We start from the raw sequence: 16993 nt of genomic DNA on the forward strand, positions 1-16993 counted from the left end.
CTCATTGATCCCCTTGTCGATTTGAAACAACAATCTCGTGGTATTTGGTTTACTTGGACTAATTATCAGAAAGGGGAGAAAAAAATATACTCTCGGTTGGATAGGTTTTATTTCAATAAAGATTTCTTCAGCTGTTTAAAACCTGTGGATAATAACTTAGGGCAAGTTCTCCCTTTCTCCCACTCTGACCATCATCCAATTGTGATTGACATTTTAAAGCTTGGATCGCAACAACTTGTAAAAAGAAAGTATCATGCCTTTGCTCTTAATTCTTCTCTCCTGCATGATCAAGACCTTCTCGCAGCCTCCAGAATTATCCGTTGGTATAATCACTCTGTTTGCAAGCATGACAATCCGATTGACAGTTGGGTCCAATTTGTTTACTCTTGGCAAAACTTATTTAAGGCCATGGGTAAGAAGAAAGCAATAGACAATAGAGCTCTGGAACTTTCCTTGGTAAACTCGCTGCAGATTGAAGAAGTTGCCTCTCAGTTACATCCTGGTGATCCCACTCTTGGTGATTTTGTGGCTAATACCAAGCATGAATTGAGGAAACTCTAGTCAAAAAAAATTCAAGGAGCTAAGATCCGTTCCAGAGCTAACTGGTTATCATTAGGAGATAGGGGATCCAAGTTCTTCTTTAAAATGCTACATTTGAAAGAAGCCAAGGATAAGATTAACTTCATTTGTGAGGAAGATGTTATTTTATCTAACTTAGAGGATATTCTCTTGGCTTTCTCTTGATTCTACAAGAACCTCTTTTCTTCTGAAGATAAGGGATTGATGACTGAGATGGCAAGGAGTAAGTTTGATTCCATCATACCTAGAAAAGTTTTGGATTTAGATGCCTCAACTCTTAACTCCCCTATTTCCCTGGCAAAAATCTTGAATGCTGTCTCCTCTATGGAATGTGATAAAGCCCTTGGACCATATGGTATCTTGGTGAAATTCTTCAAAACTAACATTGAGTGGATTGGTCCCAATCTTCTTGAACTTTATAACTACTCAGTGATGGTAGGATCTTTAGGTCCTTCTATCAACTCTGGCTTCATCAAGCTTATTTACAAAGTTGGTGATAAAACTTTGATCAGGAACTGGAGGCCAATCACTCTTCTCAATGTTACTTATAAGATTCTAGCTAAGATTTTAGCATTGTTCCTATTCTGCCCGAAGTGATTAGTCCAACTCAGACAGGCTTTGTTAAAGGGAGATATATTTTGGAAAATCCTTTAACTTGCTGGAAAGCTATGGATTGGGCAAGATCTTTTGGACAGGATATTGGAATGCTTCTGATTGATTATGAGAAAGCTTATGACAGAGTGGAATGGAAATTTGTTCTTATGATGTTGAAAGCCTTAGGGTTCCCAGATTTCTATGTATAGATGGTGGGAGTTTTATTAAAAGATGCCACTGCCTCCATTGAGGTGAATGGTAGCAGATCTGAGTGTTTTGATCTTTTTAGATCCATAGGGCAAGGCTATCCTCTTGCCCCTGCTCTCTTTGTGATTGTTGCTGAAGCCTTACACTATCTTCTGAGAGATGAATCCATCTCACCTAGGGTTTCTGGGATCCTCCTGCCTAATGGAGATAAAATTTCCAATGTGCAATTTGCTGATGATACTTCAATTCTGTTTGAGCTCACTGAAGATAATATGCAGCATGTCATGGTTAGGCTTGACCTCTTTTGCATGGCCTCAGGGAGTAAAATATCTTGCGAAATCTATTATTTTGGGCTGGGAACCCACACCACCACAGTGGTGCACCAAATTTGGAATCAGTTGGGGTGGTCCCAACCATATTGTTAAGTACCTGGGTATCCCCTTTGTGGTCAATGTTGTCGGCAAAATTATAAAATAGCCGATAGGTAGATTAGCATGTTGTCGATAAAGTTATAAAATAGCCGATGGGTAGATTATTATCTAAATGGCTGGGACAGTTGAGTCACCCCTTTGGAATGGTATATGTACACCCTTTGGAATGGACTTTGGATCATGATTGTAATCATCATTGGAAGCATTATGTAATCCCTTCGGCATATATGCAAATAATAAAAGGAGTACTGCTGTGTTACGTGTTCTTGTCTATTGTCTGTATGCATTAAACTATTTACCCCATTCGGTAAACATTTGTTGCCGATGAAATACGCACAACACAAGGGAATTTAATTTTGGCAGAACAGGCCAAGCGCAGACAGAGGTTTTAGCAGATTATTGACGGACATCGAAGCACCAAGGAATTGTCGCAAGAGATTCGACAACGGTTGGATTTGGTGGAAGAAGCAAGGGAGGAATTTTTGAACTTGTATATGTTGAGTGAAGAGAATCCAGACGGAAGGGAATTAATTCACACGGCTCGGAGTGCCGAGGGAGCACAAGTGTGGAGAACTCTTCGTCCACGATACACTTCCGGAACGGACAACTTTGCTAACGAAGACCCTTGTTCACCAAAGAATGCAGCTATTGGAAATAAGACGACTGTCTGAAACAACACCAATGTCAAAGTGCAGAACAATGCCGGTGTCGAAATGCAAAACAGTGCTGGTGTTGGAGTGCAGAGCGCCGATGTTGGAGTGCCGAACAGCGCCCATATACAAAATCAAGTAATAATTGCAGGACTAAAGGAAAAGTTGCCAAAGTTTGATGGTGATGGAACGGCTGATCCAATTAGACACTGCAAGACATGTGAAACAATTTGGACGACGAATGGTGTAACCGACACAGACGAGTGGGTCCGACAATTTCCAGCAACCCTAAGAGGTGTAGCAATTGATTGGTTTGCCGACGCCAATCCCCAAAAATTAACTACACGGGCGGGAGTTGAAAAGGAGTTTATCACCGAATTTCAATTGCTGTGAGACAACAATGAGATCGTAGCAGAAATCTACACCACGAAGCAAGGGAAAAATGAAACAGTCCGTGTATATGCCAAAATACTAAAATAATTAATAAATAAAATGGAAAGTAAGGTGGTAGATGGGCTCAAAAAGAGATGGTTCATTGAAGGACTACGCCCGAAGTGAAGGAAGAAAATGAAGATTGTGCTGCCATCGTCATACATCGAAGCATACCGTCGGGCGATTGACTTAGAGAGTGAATAGAAAAAGAAAAAGAAGAAAAGTAGCTCATGCAACTCAGATGACTCGTCTTCGGAAGAAGATAGCAGTGGTGACGAAAAGGACAGTAAGAAGGTCTGAGATCTCCAGAGGGATATGATCAAAATGATGAAGGAACTTAAGAATATGCAGAAAGAGAGGAAGGGAAACGAGCTATGGTGCATGAAATGTAAGACATATGGTCACACGAAGGGGTCCTGTCCGAAAAACTAGTTCTGCGATATTTGTCAAATTATGGGACGTTTCACAAAAGAATGCCCCTTCAATATGAAAACAAGAGGACATCAACAAGTGTTCTTGACACAGGAGGCTTCCGCGTTAGGAGGGAGCGGAAACACCAGCAATGATGGTGCCACTTCGGGTGGGTACAAAAATAATAGAAGAGGGCAAGACAACACTACCAACAACAATACCAATAACAATAATAAGGGGGGCCATAGCCGAATTCAGTTCGATGCGAATGGTCGCTCGATGGTTCAATGCTGAGCATGCCATTTGTGGGGCCACTTTGCACAAAACTGTACATCGACAAACACACCAAAGTTATGCAGATGGTGCGATCTGAGAGATCATGAAGATGCCAAGTGCCTAAAATCAAGAGTCAATTTGATCACCATTGGGACGGACGAAGAGGAGGTTTTGGCAATCACACGAAAATAAGCAAAATTGTACCTCGACCTGACGAAAGAAAAGAAGAGATTGGAAGAAATGCAAGCAGAAATTGAGAAAGCAACGTAGGCGGAGAAATCACAATTGAAGAACACTATCGGTACCTCAACGAGGAATTGCGCGGAACAAAACATCATAAGGTAGATATTACAAACTGAAATATCAGTCAAGTTAAACGATCTACTACTCACAATGCCTCAACTTCGATCGATACTCACAAACATCGCTCCAACTGCTAAATTACCAGGAGAACATGGAAGGGAGAAGGAAACTGGAGCACGTGTAGAGGACCCAATGCTGCTAGCCCTCGCATTCGGATAGCATCCGATGGTCATCGAGATGGGAATTCTGGGAACTGTTCTGACAGACACAATTGTGGACGGAGGGTCAGGCATGAATGTGTTACCAAAAGATACCTTGAAGAAGTTGGGACAGCCGACGTTGTGGCCACCTACGTTCCAATTACTAACAGTGGACCAACATGGCATTAAACTTCTTGGCATCCTGATGGCACAACCGGTGACTATTGGAACATAGCCGTTCTTACTCAATTTTGTCATCATCGCTCTGAAGGAGAGAGGATATGACACCATTTTGGGCCGGGGATGGCTTGTACAAGCAAAGGTTAAGCATGATTGGAAGAAGAATACACTATCACTAGAAAGCAAAGGACGACAATTCATTATTGATTTACACACACAAATGGTGGGCGAAGAAGCCGTATCATCTAATTCTGAAGAAGAGGATGAAAGAAAGCAATTATTGGAACCCGATGAGGAAGGAATTCTACGACTGGAAGGTGGATCGACGGATGATGATTTGGATTCGGTGAACAACCTTTTCCACTGGCAGATAGAGGTCGTCGTCTTGGGAGAGCTATTTTGGTTTTGGTTTTGCAGACATCTTCTGAGTGACCGAAGAGGAGGGAGTAGGCATCCACAAGTATTATCTGTGTGGCCTCTGCAAATAATACCATCACAGATCAGCAAAAGGAAGCAATCAGAAGAGAAGACAAAAGGAAGCAGTTAGAAGAGAAGGAGCCCAAAAAAAAAAAAAAAACGATGACAACTCAAAAATGTTTAGAATGAATAACGCATGATGCCCAAGGGAAGGGAAAAACATAAACAGGTAGTAAAACATAAGCAGTTGCCAAAAAGAGTGGGATTGGAAGAAAATCACAATAATGGTGTGTTCCATGGACTTTTATGTGGGTTTGAGAGTGCTAATTTGGTCTTGGCGGCAAGGGGCGATGCCCTCTAAACCCCAATCACTTCAGTTATCAGTCGTGGGAAGTATGACTAGTTGATGAGACTTGGAGCTGTTGCAGGCATGGAGTGTCTGTGTACCAGAGGTGGAAAGAACAACAAAGCAAGCCTTTCGAGAGAGGTGATACACTTTGAGGCACTTATAGTAGGTGTTGGACGTGAAGTTGTCTTGGTGGATGTATAGAGAGCTCGGGAGGTGCTGATCATCCAGTTGAAGGCAGTATAGTGACACTTGGCCCATTGTACCCAAGAGTTGGAAGCAGAGAAAGTGGCATGGGTGAATATTTTGTAATTGTCGTCCACAGATGACTTCTCTTTTTGAGGGGGATGATATTGTTGATACATTTATAAAATAGCCGATGGGTAGACTAGCATGTTGTCGGTAAAGTTATAAATAGCCGACGGGTAGATTAGTATCCGAATGGGCGTGATGATTGAGTCACCCCTTCGGAATGGTACATGTACACCATCCGGATTGGACTTTGGATCATGATTGTAATCATCATTGGAAGCATTATGTAATCCCTTTGGCATATATTCGAATAATAAAAGGAGTACTGCTGTGTTACATGTTCTTGCCTATTGTCTGTATGCATTAAACTATTTACCCCATATGGTAAATAGTTAATCCCAACATTAACAATATGTGGTGTTGGGTTAAAGAGAAAATTAGTAACAAGATTGGCAAATGGAATACGTTGTATCTTTCCTTGGCTGGTAGGATTCAGGTCTGTCAGAAGATTCTTTCCTCTTATTCTGTTTATTTCTCTTCAGCCTAGTTATTTAATGTCAATCAGTTTGAATTCTTGCAAAAAATTATCAGAGATTTTCTGTGGTTGGATGGTAAAGGAACCTCTAAAGCTCATGCTGTTAAATGGGAATGGTGCACTAAGAGAAAAGTTATGGGGGGGATTGGTCTTAAAGCTCTAAGAAAGCAAGGTATTGCGTTGGCAATTAAATGAATTGCTAAAGCCACTCTCGGGGAGGAACCCTGGAAGATACTAGTAAGAAATAATTTAGCCAACTGCCATCCTTGTGGAGCCAAATTCTGGAATAATTGGGATGTTCAGGATTTTCTTGCACTTGATTGCAAATTTGCAATTGAAGGATCTGTGGTGTTCAAGGCTATTTGGAAAAGCTGGGGTAGGATCAGACCCCTTCTGGGAAACATTAACAGAATTGAGCAAGGCAACATTTGGTGTGGTTTTTGTTCTATCTAGTGGAATCTTCAAAGCCAAGGCAACCCACTTGCCTTAGTGCAGGGCTGCTCAGCCAAATACTGGTCTAAGGTTGTTATTAATACTTTTAGAGACATTTTTGTTAACAACAATTTGATGGAGTGGATTGAGCTGAAACTGAGATTCAATCTACTAGACTCCCATAGAAAAACTTACGCTATGGTTAATAAATCCCTTGAAGCTTCTGGAGTTAGGAAAGCTCGCTGTTCGACTGACTGCTGCCAGTTTCACCTTAGTTGGCTAGAATCCTCCCCTCTCCATTTGGTCAAAACTAAATTTGTTTATGACTTGCTTTCTTCTGGACCTACTGTGCTTAACCACCTTAATGCTGTTTGGAATCTCTCCCTTACACAACCTGAATGGAAGAAGATCCTAAGTCAACTTTGGGCCAGACATATTGAACCCAAAACTACCTACTTCCTTTGGCGGTTGCTTATCCATAAACTCCCCTTTTCTAAGCCTGGTGGTGATCCCAACCCTTGCTCTCTTTGTACCCATCTTGAATCCATTGCTGATGTTTTCTTTGAATGGCCATTTGCTTTTGGAGTCTGGCAATCTTTTGGGTTTAGTTTGGACCTTAACTTCTCTTTTTAGAATGTTATATATGGTAAAATCTGTTATGGCAGCAAGAAATTAAATGTATTTTGGTCTATTCTTTCTTCTGTTTTGCTCTAGTATAGTTGGAAATCTAAGAATAACAACATTTTTCAGGGGGTTGATCGTATCCTTACTGAGTAAACTAAGTCTCTAAGGAGACTCATAGCTACTGATATTTCCTTGCAGGTAACAACAATCTTCAAGTTGAAGGAGGACCAATTTTAGAAGTTTTTGAAAGAAGGAAAAGCTACCTTGTCAAAGGAGGACCTCTTTTATGGTTATACCACCCTGAAAGAGAAGGGCACAGGAAGTGCTGCTACCTCAGTAGAAGATGATTTTAACATTCCTCTGGATCAACTTCTAAAGAAGATCATAAAGGATCGACCATGGAGACCCCCCTCTAAGGATCTGGTTCCTACTACCTCCTTCATGCCTTCCCCAGTGCGGTTTACTACTTCAGAGTCAAGTGAAGATGAAAGTGGTTAATGTTATGTTGTAATTGATGCTGTAATTTTGTTTTTTGTTCTTTGATACTTGGCGCTTTGTTTGGGACAACCTCTGTTATAGCTTGGTACTTCGTCTGTTGCAGCCTTAGTGCTGCTTTTTGATTTTGGTATTTTTGTTGTATGGGTTGATAGCTTCTACACTTGTTAAACTTTGGTTGTATCTCTTTTTAACTTCTTGATATGCAATAGTATAATATATTACATATATGGTTAACATATTAATATTACATATATGCTTAAGATGAGTTACATATATGGTTATTTATATTACTATTATATTAATATGTTACTTAGTGATGTTTAACTATAGAGATATTTACTCCTCTCATATTTAAGAGTCCTCAAATCTGCCTTTGGAAAACTCATCAATAATAATGGCTCTGATTCTACATTTGCAGAAATGATCCTAGACTTCAACATGCCACTCTTCTAAGATGGCCTAATAATTAATTATATATATAAATTTATTATATATAAATTTATATAATTATATTATACCAATAAATATAATAGTTTTATACTATCACAATATATATTATAGAATAACTATTTATGACAATATAATATAGTATAACTATATTATCACACTAAATATAATAGTATATTTATAAAATAATTGTACTATCACAATAATAATATAATAATTAAATTATCAATAATTATTAATATAATTATGATATCACAACCTTTATGTTATCTATGTTAGCTTGAAGGAATCCAACCATAATGACAAGAACATTGATACTCCCTCTTAGGGAGGAATCCTTCTCATTATCTGAGTTATGCAGTAATATCCACTATGGCTACTCATAGAGGGTGGTTCCATCATGACGACTCCCATGAATGATATGATATGATATGATAGATTTTATTGATGTCCACGAGGCTAAAGTATCCTATGGGATCCACACAATCACCCCCCTAAGGCAGGAGCGGAACTAATCTACCTGCTAAGTTTTGGTTAACTTGTCTCTCGTTCACTGAAGTTTGATAATCAGAGCCACTGTTCTTTTCACTTGATCTTTCTCGAATAAGTAGTTGAAGTTCTTGTTCTGCAATATCTCTGTATGACTAGATCTGATGTTATTGTATGCTAGGCAATCTTCGACAAAGTGCTGCTTCGTCTCTATTGCTCCCATATTACAGAATAAACACGTTCTATCTGCCCACTCTTCCTTTGGAACTGCAAATGAAGACAGGTGCTCATCATGGAATCATTGTACATGATGTTGTCATCTCATCATGACATTCACCATTGCTACTCCCAGAAGGTGAATAAACACAATTGCTAAGTCATGGATTCTCTCACATGACATCCACCATGGCTACTCCCATGAGTGGAAAGAACAACAAGGGCTTTGACCTCAATTTTCCCAATCTTAGAAAATGCTTTGCAGGGCTAACACCTCAAATTTTACCATCTCAAAGAAAAATGCATAGAAGGGATGATACCTCAAATTTCTCTCCCTTAGAGAAAAATGCATAGAATGGTTGATAACTTAAATTTCTTCATCTTAGTGAAAATGCATACACGGGTTGATACCTCTAATTTCTCCGTCTCAGAGAAAAATGCATACGAGGGTTGATACCTGTAATTTTTTGGTCTTAGAGAAAACAAGGGCCGATAACTCAATTTTTTTTGTCTCAGAGAAAAAATCGTTAACTAGTGATTGTACGTCAAACTTCACCTTGACAGAGAAGAATCATGTTGGGAAATCACTGATGCTGAGACTTCCTGTCAACAAGGGCTTCCTTCTTCACAAATCCAAGCTTATTTAAAAAATGCACCGACTTTTACATTGGCAAGGGGCTTGGTAAGAAAATCAGCCATCTGATAATCACTACTAATGTACTTCAACTGAATAGCTTTCCTTTGCACCATATCTCTAATAGAGTTATATCTGATCTCATCACATGCTTTGACCTATCATGAGATACAAGCATGGAGTGTGCATCACTCATGGTGAATCCCAAGCTCACCAAGTATCTATGTATCAGGAGAATCATGACCTAGGTGTCAACATAAAGGCCTTCTAGCCTACACACATGGGACTCCATCCTATGCATTGTAGTCCTGTGACTGCTGCAATTTCCTGATCACAATAGAAACCATCTTGACATTGTCTACCTCCTTTGAACCAATATGACCAAGATCCTTAGGGATTAGCTAAAGAAAACCCTCTAGCCGCTCCTTCTAACTTAGAAGCACACTCGTCTCACAATAAGCTTTATCTCAATACACTTTGAACATTATAACATAGTGTACTTACAAATTCTCTAACTCTTGAGCCCCTATAAGCAAACAAAGCTTCTGCAAGAACAAGCACTGCAACACAATCATCATCTTCTTTCAATTATGTATGGCTGGTTGTATTGATAGGAAGGACTCTTGATTTTGAATAGAACTAGTACAAGATCTAGAACCCATTGCCAGTCTTCGAGCATGTTGTCTTCTAGAAAGAACCATAACTACTAATTGGTTCCCAAATGCCTCTCAAGCAATAGCTCTCTCGAAGACGTGCTAAGCTTCTATCATAAGACATGTTCTCGATATTTTGATAGCAATTATATAAGGATGTCCACATCATCCAATCTCCCACATGCCTCTGCAACCTACTCTCAAGCAAGTCCACATGCCTTATCAACCAACATTGCATTCGATGCAACAAAAATAGTCAACCTTGGCCGCAGTGTTTCTTAAAAGACTGCATGCTATTCTTTAATGTTATAGTAGATCGCACGCTAAAAATACCAAAGGAAATATCACGTTGGACAATAAAAGGTTAGTGGTGTTTGATCAAGGCTAATATACAATATGTATTTTAGACCCGCCTTGATTAACTTCCTGCCCATACAATCTATCCAATGCAAAATGTGTTTCTCAAACATAGAATGCAAACAGTTAGCTAAATCCTAGAAGGCTTGAGATTCTCCAGCCAATAATTAAAATGAAATCATCAAAATTTCGTTAGAATGTCTTTGTCAAAGTCACTAGAGCAATCTTCAAATATAATCCTCAATTTCCATGGTATTTATATCAACCCCATAATAGTAGACCAATGCTATATTCCAAATTCAACAAAACACCAAAAAATGATACTTTTTAACTTCAAAACAACTACGTCATGGACATGTTTCCCAAAATGAATATCATTATGCTGAAACATGTTGTAATGTCTCATGATTCTTATGTTGTTCAACGATGCTTGTGCGTTTTTAATCAACACAGGTTCATCTCTCCATTCTTTATTGAAAAAAAAATGCCCGATTTCCAAGCTGTCCACCCACGCAATCATGCCTTCCACTTTCAATACAAATGAACCGTGATAGTTTTTTATATCTTCATATAAGGAAACACACCATCCATAAATGTTCGACTATCTTTGGAAAACAACTATTGAAGTTGACTGACCGTAATGACTTAACACCAAAACTAAGTGCTGGAAATATAATTTAACATATATTCTACCCTTCAAAAATGCTAGGACCTTGTAAGAATGAATGATGGTGATGGTTTCTATTGTCATATGGCTCGGAATAGATGTACCCAAATTGTGTTCTTGATTCATCACAATTTCTTTCTAACAAAACAACTTAATGCATTGGGCATCGACTCTTTTTATATATATTAAACAGTTCCATCATAATAATATTGCTGAACCCCAAGACTAATATGAAAACATTCCTCCATCTCCACATGAAAAAAACTGAAACGACTTTATTATTTCATTTTATTTGCTTCCCACTCTGTAATATTAAACCAATGAATGACCTTCTTGTTTGATCGATGTGGAAATTCTAAAGCTCCTATTTGTCTATCGCTCCTTTCCCATTCAATTCCCCTGTCTACTCTCACCATTACTGTGTATGTATGCGGTTCATGTGGCTTATCGGTACTTTCTATTTTGTATTTTTTGCAGTCTGATATTTAATAATTTCTTTATTGAAATCTTCATCCTAGACTTTGCTTTGATAACATTTTATTGTTTTGATTGTGTATCCTTAATTTTCAATGTATTCAATTTGCAATGTATTGTGTGTATTCATTTCATTTCTAATAGAGGAAGATGCACTCTTCCTTTATACCAATTTGAGGTGCCCCTTTAGTAAGGGACACTACTCTTCCATGATAGCCCCAATTATTAATTATATTTATCCTATGCTCCACGGAGTTTGCGGGACGGGGACGTTTTAGGGGACGGGAACGTGTTTCCAGTACGGGTACGGGTTGAAGCCAAAATTTAGGGGACGGGACCTTAGGGGACGGCTATAAAATATAGGGGATTTTAAATTTTTTATATATGGAGAATTAGACTTCTTTAGAGATATATTTTTGATATGCATACCATAACAATGATAAATCATAACATTGATAAACCATTCACCATAGAATACATGGAAATTGAAAACTATTAAGATTAGAATCAAAATGAGAATATGATACGATGATATATCCGAATATCGCATACAATTAGCAAAAATGCCCAAAGGCTCCAAGTATCAATCTATCATCATCATGCATGAAATGAAAATCAAAATGACACAATGAAAGTAAATACTAGAAGTGTAAATGAGATGTCCAACTCCATAATAATCAAAAGCAATAATGTATCTGAGTATCTGAAAAGCAGAAAGCCAAATATATGGCTGTTCTCTAGGAATCTAAATCTCTATCTAAATCAAGATCATCATCAATCTCATCCTCTGAATCACTGGCAGGGGTAGGCAGAGGGTCCTCATCCAATGGAACTCCAAGCAGCCCTGGGGGTGTGTTATCCTCATCAATCTGCAATGCATCCTCAGGATTAACATCCCAACGTAGTGCTGGAGTCTGTCGATACTCAAGACTCTGTTGCTCCTGTAGTCGCAATACACTATGAACAGCCACAAGCTTCTCTGATCGTCTAGAGGTAAGGTTGTTCCTCTTGACCGATTGAATGAAGCTATATGTAGACCAATTCCTCTCTGCAGCAGAGGAACTCGCAACCTGTGAGAGAAGACGGGTGGCAAGGGCTTTCAGCTCAGGTGCATCCCTACCATGCCATGTCCACCATCCAATCGGGTCCTTTTGAGCTAATGTAGCTCTATCAGTCCTCGCCTCTGGTCTACCAAATGTTGGACCACGAAGATTGGCAAAGTCAAGCCATTGCCCTCGAATTTTTGCAGCATCCTCTGCACTATACATTTTTGAAAGGGCCTTGAAGAAGCCGTCCTTCACCTATATTGAACAAACAAAAATTAAGAAGTGAGAACTTAGAGTTTATAAACTTTACAAATAAAATAAAATATTTAAAAATGTATTATAAAATCAGAATTCTTTAATAAATTAAACTCACCTCCTCATCATTAGATGGAGGCACTCTCCCAGGCCTTGGTGCATACCATTTTGGATTGACTGCATAGGCTGCCATATGAAGTGGGTTGTTCATAGTGTTCCACCTTTTCATTACAATGGGCTTAAGATGCTCCTCATAGAACTCCAAAGTAGGTTCTTTATCTTTAACAGCTTGCTTGATCTGCCCAAGCATGCTATCAAAGGTCTCATAAATCTCTCCAAGGCTAGGAGAGTCAGTATCAGCATATCTAATGACCTGCACAATAGGGTCAATGAAGGAGCAAATGTATCTGCAAATGAAAGAAAATTGCAAGTGAGAAACATAATATGTTAAAAAAATCAGCAAGTGCTTAAATCAATTTTTTTTTTTATTAAATCAGCAATAATAACAATTATGATATCCACCAATTCTTAAGTTTCTTACCTCATTGTGGTCCACCAATTTTCATCTAGGATTCTTCGTTTGACAAGTCTTCCATCTGGGGTGCTTGATTCATGCCATCTATTCCACTCTGCATTGACCACCATGGATTGTAAGGCCTCTTGGACCTCAAGCATCCTCTCCAACAAAATGAAGTAGCTAGCATATCGAGTCTCCACAGGCTTGAGGAATTCTTTTTTGGAAAATGTCCTAAATAATGCAAGAGATGTGTGATGATTGCAAATAAACATTTGCACGTCTCTAGCCTCAAACACCATAGTCTTTATCCAATCAATTTTCCCAAAGTCCTTCAAGGTGTTATTCAATGCATGTACACAACATGGGGTCCAAAAAATGTGTCTATAGGTGCTCTCTACTATCAATCCAGCTGATTTACACACACGGGCTGAATCAGTGACTACTTGCACAACATTTGAAGTCCCTACCTCTTCTATAGCATCCTTCAAAATCTGAAATTGGAAGGATGCATCCTTCTTTTTTCCCGAACAATCAATGGCTCTAAGAAAATAGGCCCCTGCTGTACTAGTGACAATAAGATTGATGAGTGGCCGATGTTTGATATCGGTCCAACCATCTATGATAATAGAACATCCATCACTCATCCATGTTTGCCTCATATCCTCCATCAAAATGTTTACTTTTGAGTACTCTTTGTCAAGGATAGTGGTGCGTAATTTAGTCTCTCCTGGTGGTACAAATGAGGGACCAGCAGCATAAATATCTTTGCACATTTGTTTATAGAATGAGGAACGAGAAACATGGTATGGTATGCCATGAGCAACAAGAAATCTGCCAATGGACTCTTCAGCTCTATCTTTTGCTTGTATGTTAAATAAATCAGCCACATTGGTATCTCTCTTAGTCTTGGCCTTTCCCTTCCCTTTACTAACAGTGCTAGTGGGAGTCAATGAGGGTGTGGGTGTGCTACTCATAGGACCCCCGGATTTCAATAACTCCCCCTCCACATACAACCTATTGGCCTCAAGTTTTTCTTCCTCCGTAATTTTTTTGCAACCTTTCACCCCTTGCCCACCTATCCATAAAAGATGGCAATACACTCTTGTGTAGCTCCCAAAATAATGCTTCTTACATAAATGACACTCCCATTCCCTACTACCCCCCGAATTTTTCTTCTTATTCTTGTCTACTTTTGTGGCAAATTGTAGGAGAGGTTTCTTAGGGTTGAATGGGCCTTTGGCATATTGTTTTAAGGCTTTGGAAGGGCACTCAAATGGATTAGGCATTGCATCTTCCATAGGGACATCTACATTAGGCTCATCAATGGCTGCCCTAGGTCTTTTTCTTGGTCTTTGTAATTGTGACACTTGAGTTTCTTGCATGGCAACTTCCGTGCTATCACTACTTCCCTCACTCTCACTGCTGCTCATGTTTTTGCCTTTGGATTTTACAATGATTTATAGTATATTGCTGCAAGTTATAGAAAAAAAAAAATTTCAATGTTCCATTAACATGCCCTCTTTATGTCATTGAAAAAAATGAAAAATGACAACAAACAACAATGAAGTTTGAATCAAACAAAAAGAAAATAAAAAACATACCTGGAATGAAGTAGAAATGAAGGCAAAACTTTCTCTTCCACCTCCAAAACACACTCCTCTTTTGGTGTTGTTGAATGTTCAATGTTTTCCTCTTCCTCTTCCCAACTTGCAAACAACTCTAAATGAGCAATGAACTCCAACTTTAACTATTTAAAAGAAGACACATTAGGGTTAACAACTTAACATCCATGTGGGCCCTAGGCGGAATAGAAAAGATTAAATTTTTTTTAAAAAAAACCATTTTTTTTAACTTTTTAACTCACCCGCGGCCGGCTGGAAAATAGGGGACGGCGTGGGCAAAAGGGTACGGGCGAGGGACGGGAACACCGTCCCCGGTACGGAAATCCGTACCCAAGTTTCCTATGAAATTTTTTTTTGCATTTCGGGGACCGTCCCCTTTCCCCTCAAAAAGGGACGTCGCAGGGTACGCCCAAAATTCGTACCCGCGTCCCCGTTTCGTACCCGGTACGGGTACTAGGGTACAGAGGCAGGGGACGCGTCCCCGTGGAGCATAGTATTTATCTCATATAATTGATTATATATATATAAAATTGATTATATGTATATCTCTTATATGATTGATTATATATTATTTATACATTTAATATAAATTATATTATCACAATAAATATAATATAATTATATAGTCACAATATAATATAATATAATTATACTATCACAATCTTTATGTTATCTATATCGGCCTCAAGGAATCTGACCATAGCTACTATAACATTAACATTAGTTGATGCCCGCAACTTATATTATTGATACAACCCATACGTTCATTGCACCATTCTAATCACTATAGATATGGTCAATGATTATTGTCGTCGACATATCGTTCCACTTTGACTGCTAACGGTCTTTACTAAATAATGTCTTTATGGATCCATACATAGGATGGAAGGTGTTGATTATAGAGTCCACAATTTTCTCTTCAATACATATAATTTTTGTCTTGTATTTGTCATATTTGTAATGATTTACCTTATAGTCTTTATTATTCTCTCATGAACACTGAGGTGTCATATGTAATGAAACGCACTAGCTCACCTTCTAATCTATGTTGAAGAATTCTCTTTTGTGTTTTGGAAGTTTATGTTTTAGGTTTTTTTTGAAAAAATGTGCTTTTTTTGTAATTTTAAGATTGCAAGATAACAATGCACATCAAATTGAAAACTATCACAAAATTCACACTACCTTTTATTCTTATTAATGAAACTTGCAAGTATTTACAAATGCCAAAGAAATATGCAATCAACTTATTAAATAGAGAACCTGGTGATGGAACCCAAATGTTGCAACATTTGGGGGCTCCATTTGTGAACGATATTAATTGAAAGAAGTAAGGATATGGATGTTAGAGATTTTTCAGAACAATATATATTGAACATTATCATTGTTGTAAAAAGGTTCCATTCCCATATTGACAAGGATGGTATTGACTGAAGGAGTTAATTAAAATATATTTGAGTGGATATTTTCTTTGATTATATACTTAAGTAGCAAGCAGCAATCTATCCTTTGGTGAAGGTTATTTCATATCCCTAGTCTATCCTACATAGGAGAATGTTAGAAACAAAGTCAAAGATTATGTTAGAGAGGTTGGAACAACATACAACAATTTAACTCCAATATATCTACCTATTGAAATGTAAACCTATTGAGAGAAGGCATCATCACAATCAAATACATCTCACAGACTTTGTGCAGATTATTAATATAGAAAGCAGTATATATTTGTATGATTGAACTATAGAGTCCCACCACAGGAAACTTTTCCAGTCAAACTAAAAACTGATATGGTTATCATTGCAATATATAAATTGATGAAACAGACTTGTGAAGTGCTGTTTGAAGCTGGACATAGGATCCAAATAAGTGTGAAATTGTTTACCGATCCCCATTTTCTGTAACTGGGCCTCTACATGGCATTCCTGTAGCAGCACGATATCAAATTCTGAACATCATTGAAGCGCGATTTTATCTGGAGGGCTATGTTATCATTTGATTGTGGAGTCTTCATAGAAGATCATCCGGTGTAATGGCACTTTGTTTGCTATTCCTCATGTCATAATTTTTGCAGCAACAGTAACCTCCGAGTAGTATGAAAAGAAGAAAGGGTTGCTACGGAAGTATGAAATGTACCTGCAGGATTTTCTCTTGTGCGATAGATGAATTTTAATGTCAATTTATGTTATATATATGCAGCAATAGTCTATACGCAGCTTGGTGTATCGGGGAGGGCCCATAAAAAAGAAAACCAC

The 16993-nt window shown here is 38.4% G+C and overlaps 2 protein-coding genes across 2 annotated transcripts in view; one reads left to right on the forward strand and one right to left on the reverse strand.

The window, feature by feature from the left end:
- Window positions 1-16993, forward strand: part of LOC149571043 (calmodulin-binding transcription activator) — a 291577-nt gene that overhangs the window by 91516 nt on the left and 183068 nt on the right. The window lies entirely within an intron of this gene.
- On the reverse strand, window positions 11880-14600 carry LOC149571044 (uncharacterized). Its single transcript, XM_089812612.1, has 3 exons — window positions 13147-14600; window positions 12724-13012; window positions 11880-12605 (listed from the first exon to the last, which is right to left on the reverse strand). The coding sequence occupies exons 1-3, from the start codon at window positions 14550-14552 to the stop codon at window positions 12042-12044; spliced, it is 2259 nt and encodes a 752-aa protein (XP_089668738.1). The 5' UTR covers window positions 14553-14600; the 3' UTR covers window positions 11880-12041.

The sequence above is a fragment of the Cupressus sempervirens genome, chromosome 2 (genome assembly GCF_028749045.1).
Source record: "Cupressus sempervirens isolate cs-2001-9-10 chromosome 2, ASM2874904v1, whole genome shotgun sequence".
Classification (NCBI taxonomy): domain Eukaryota; kingdom Viridiplantae; phylum Streptophyta; class Pinopsida; order Cupressales; family Cupressaceae; genus Cupressus; species Cupressus sempervirens.

Coding starts and splice junctions, on each gene's coding strand:
- LOC149571044 (XM_089812612.1), bottom strand. CDS start 14,552: ATGAGCAGCAGTGAGAGTGAGGGAAGTAGTGATAGCACGGAAGTTGCC. Junction 13,013..13,146: donor AATTGGTGGACCACAATGAG/GTAAGAAACTTA, acceptor TTTCATTTGCAG/ATACATTTGCTCCTTCATTG. Junction 12,606..12,723: donor CTCCATCTAATGATGAGGAG/GTGAGTTTAATT, acceptor TGTTCAATATAG/GTGAAGGACGGCTTCTTCAA.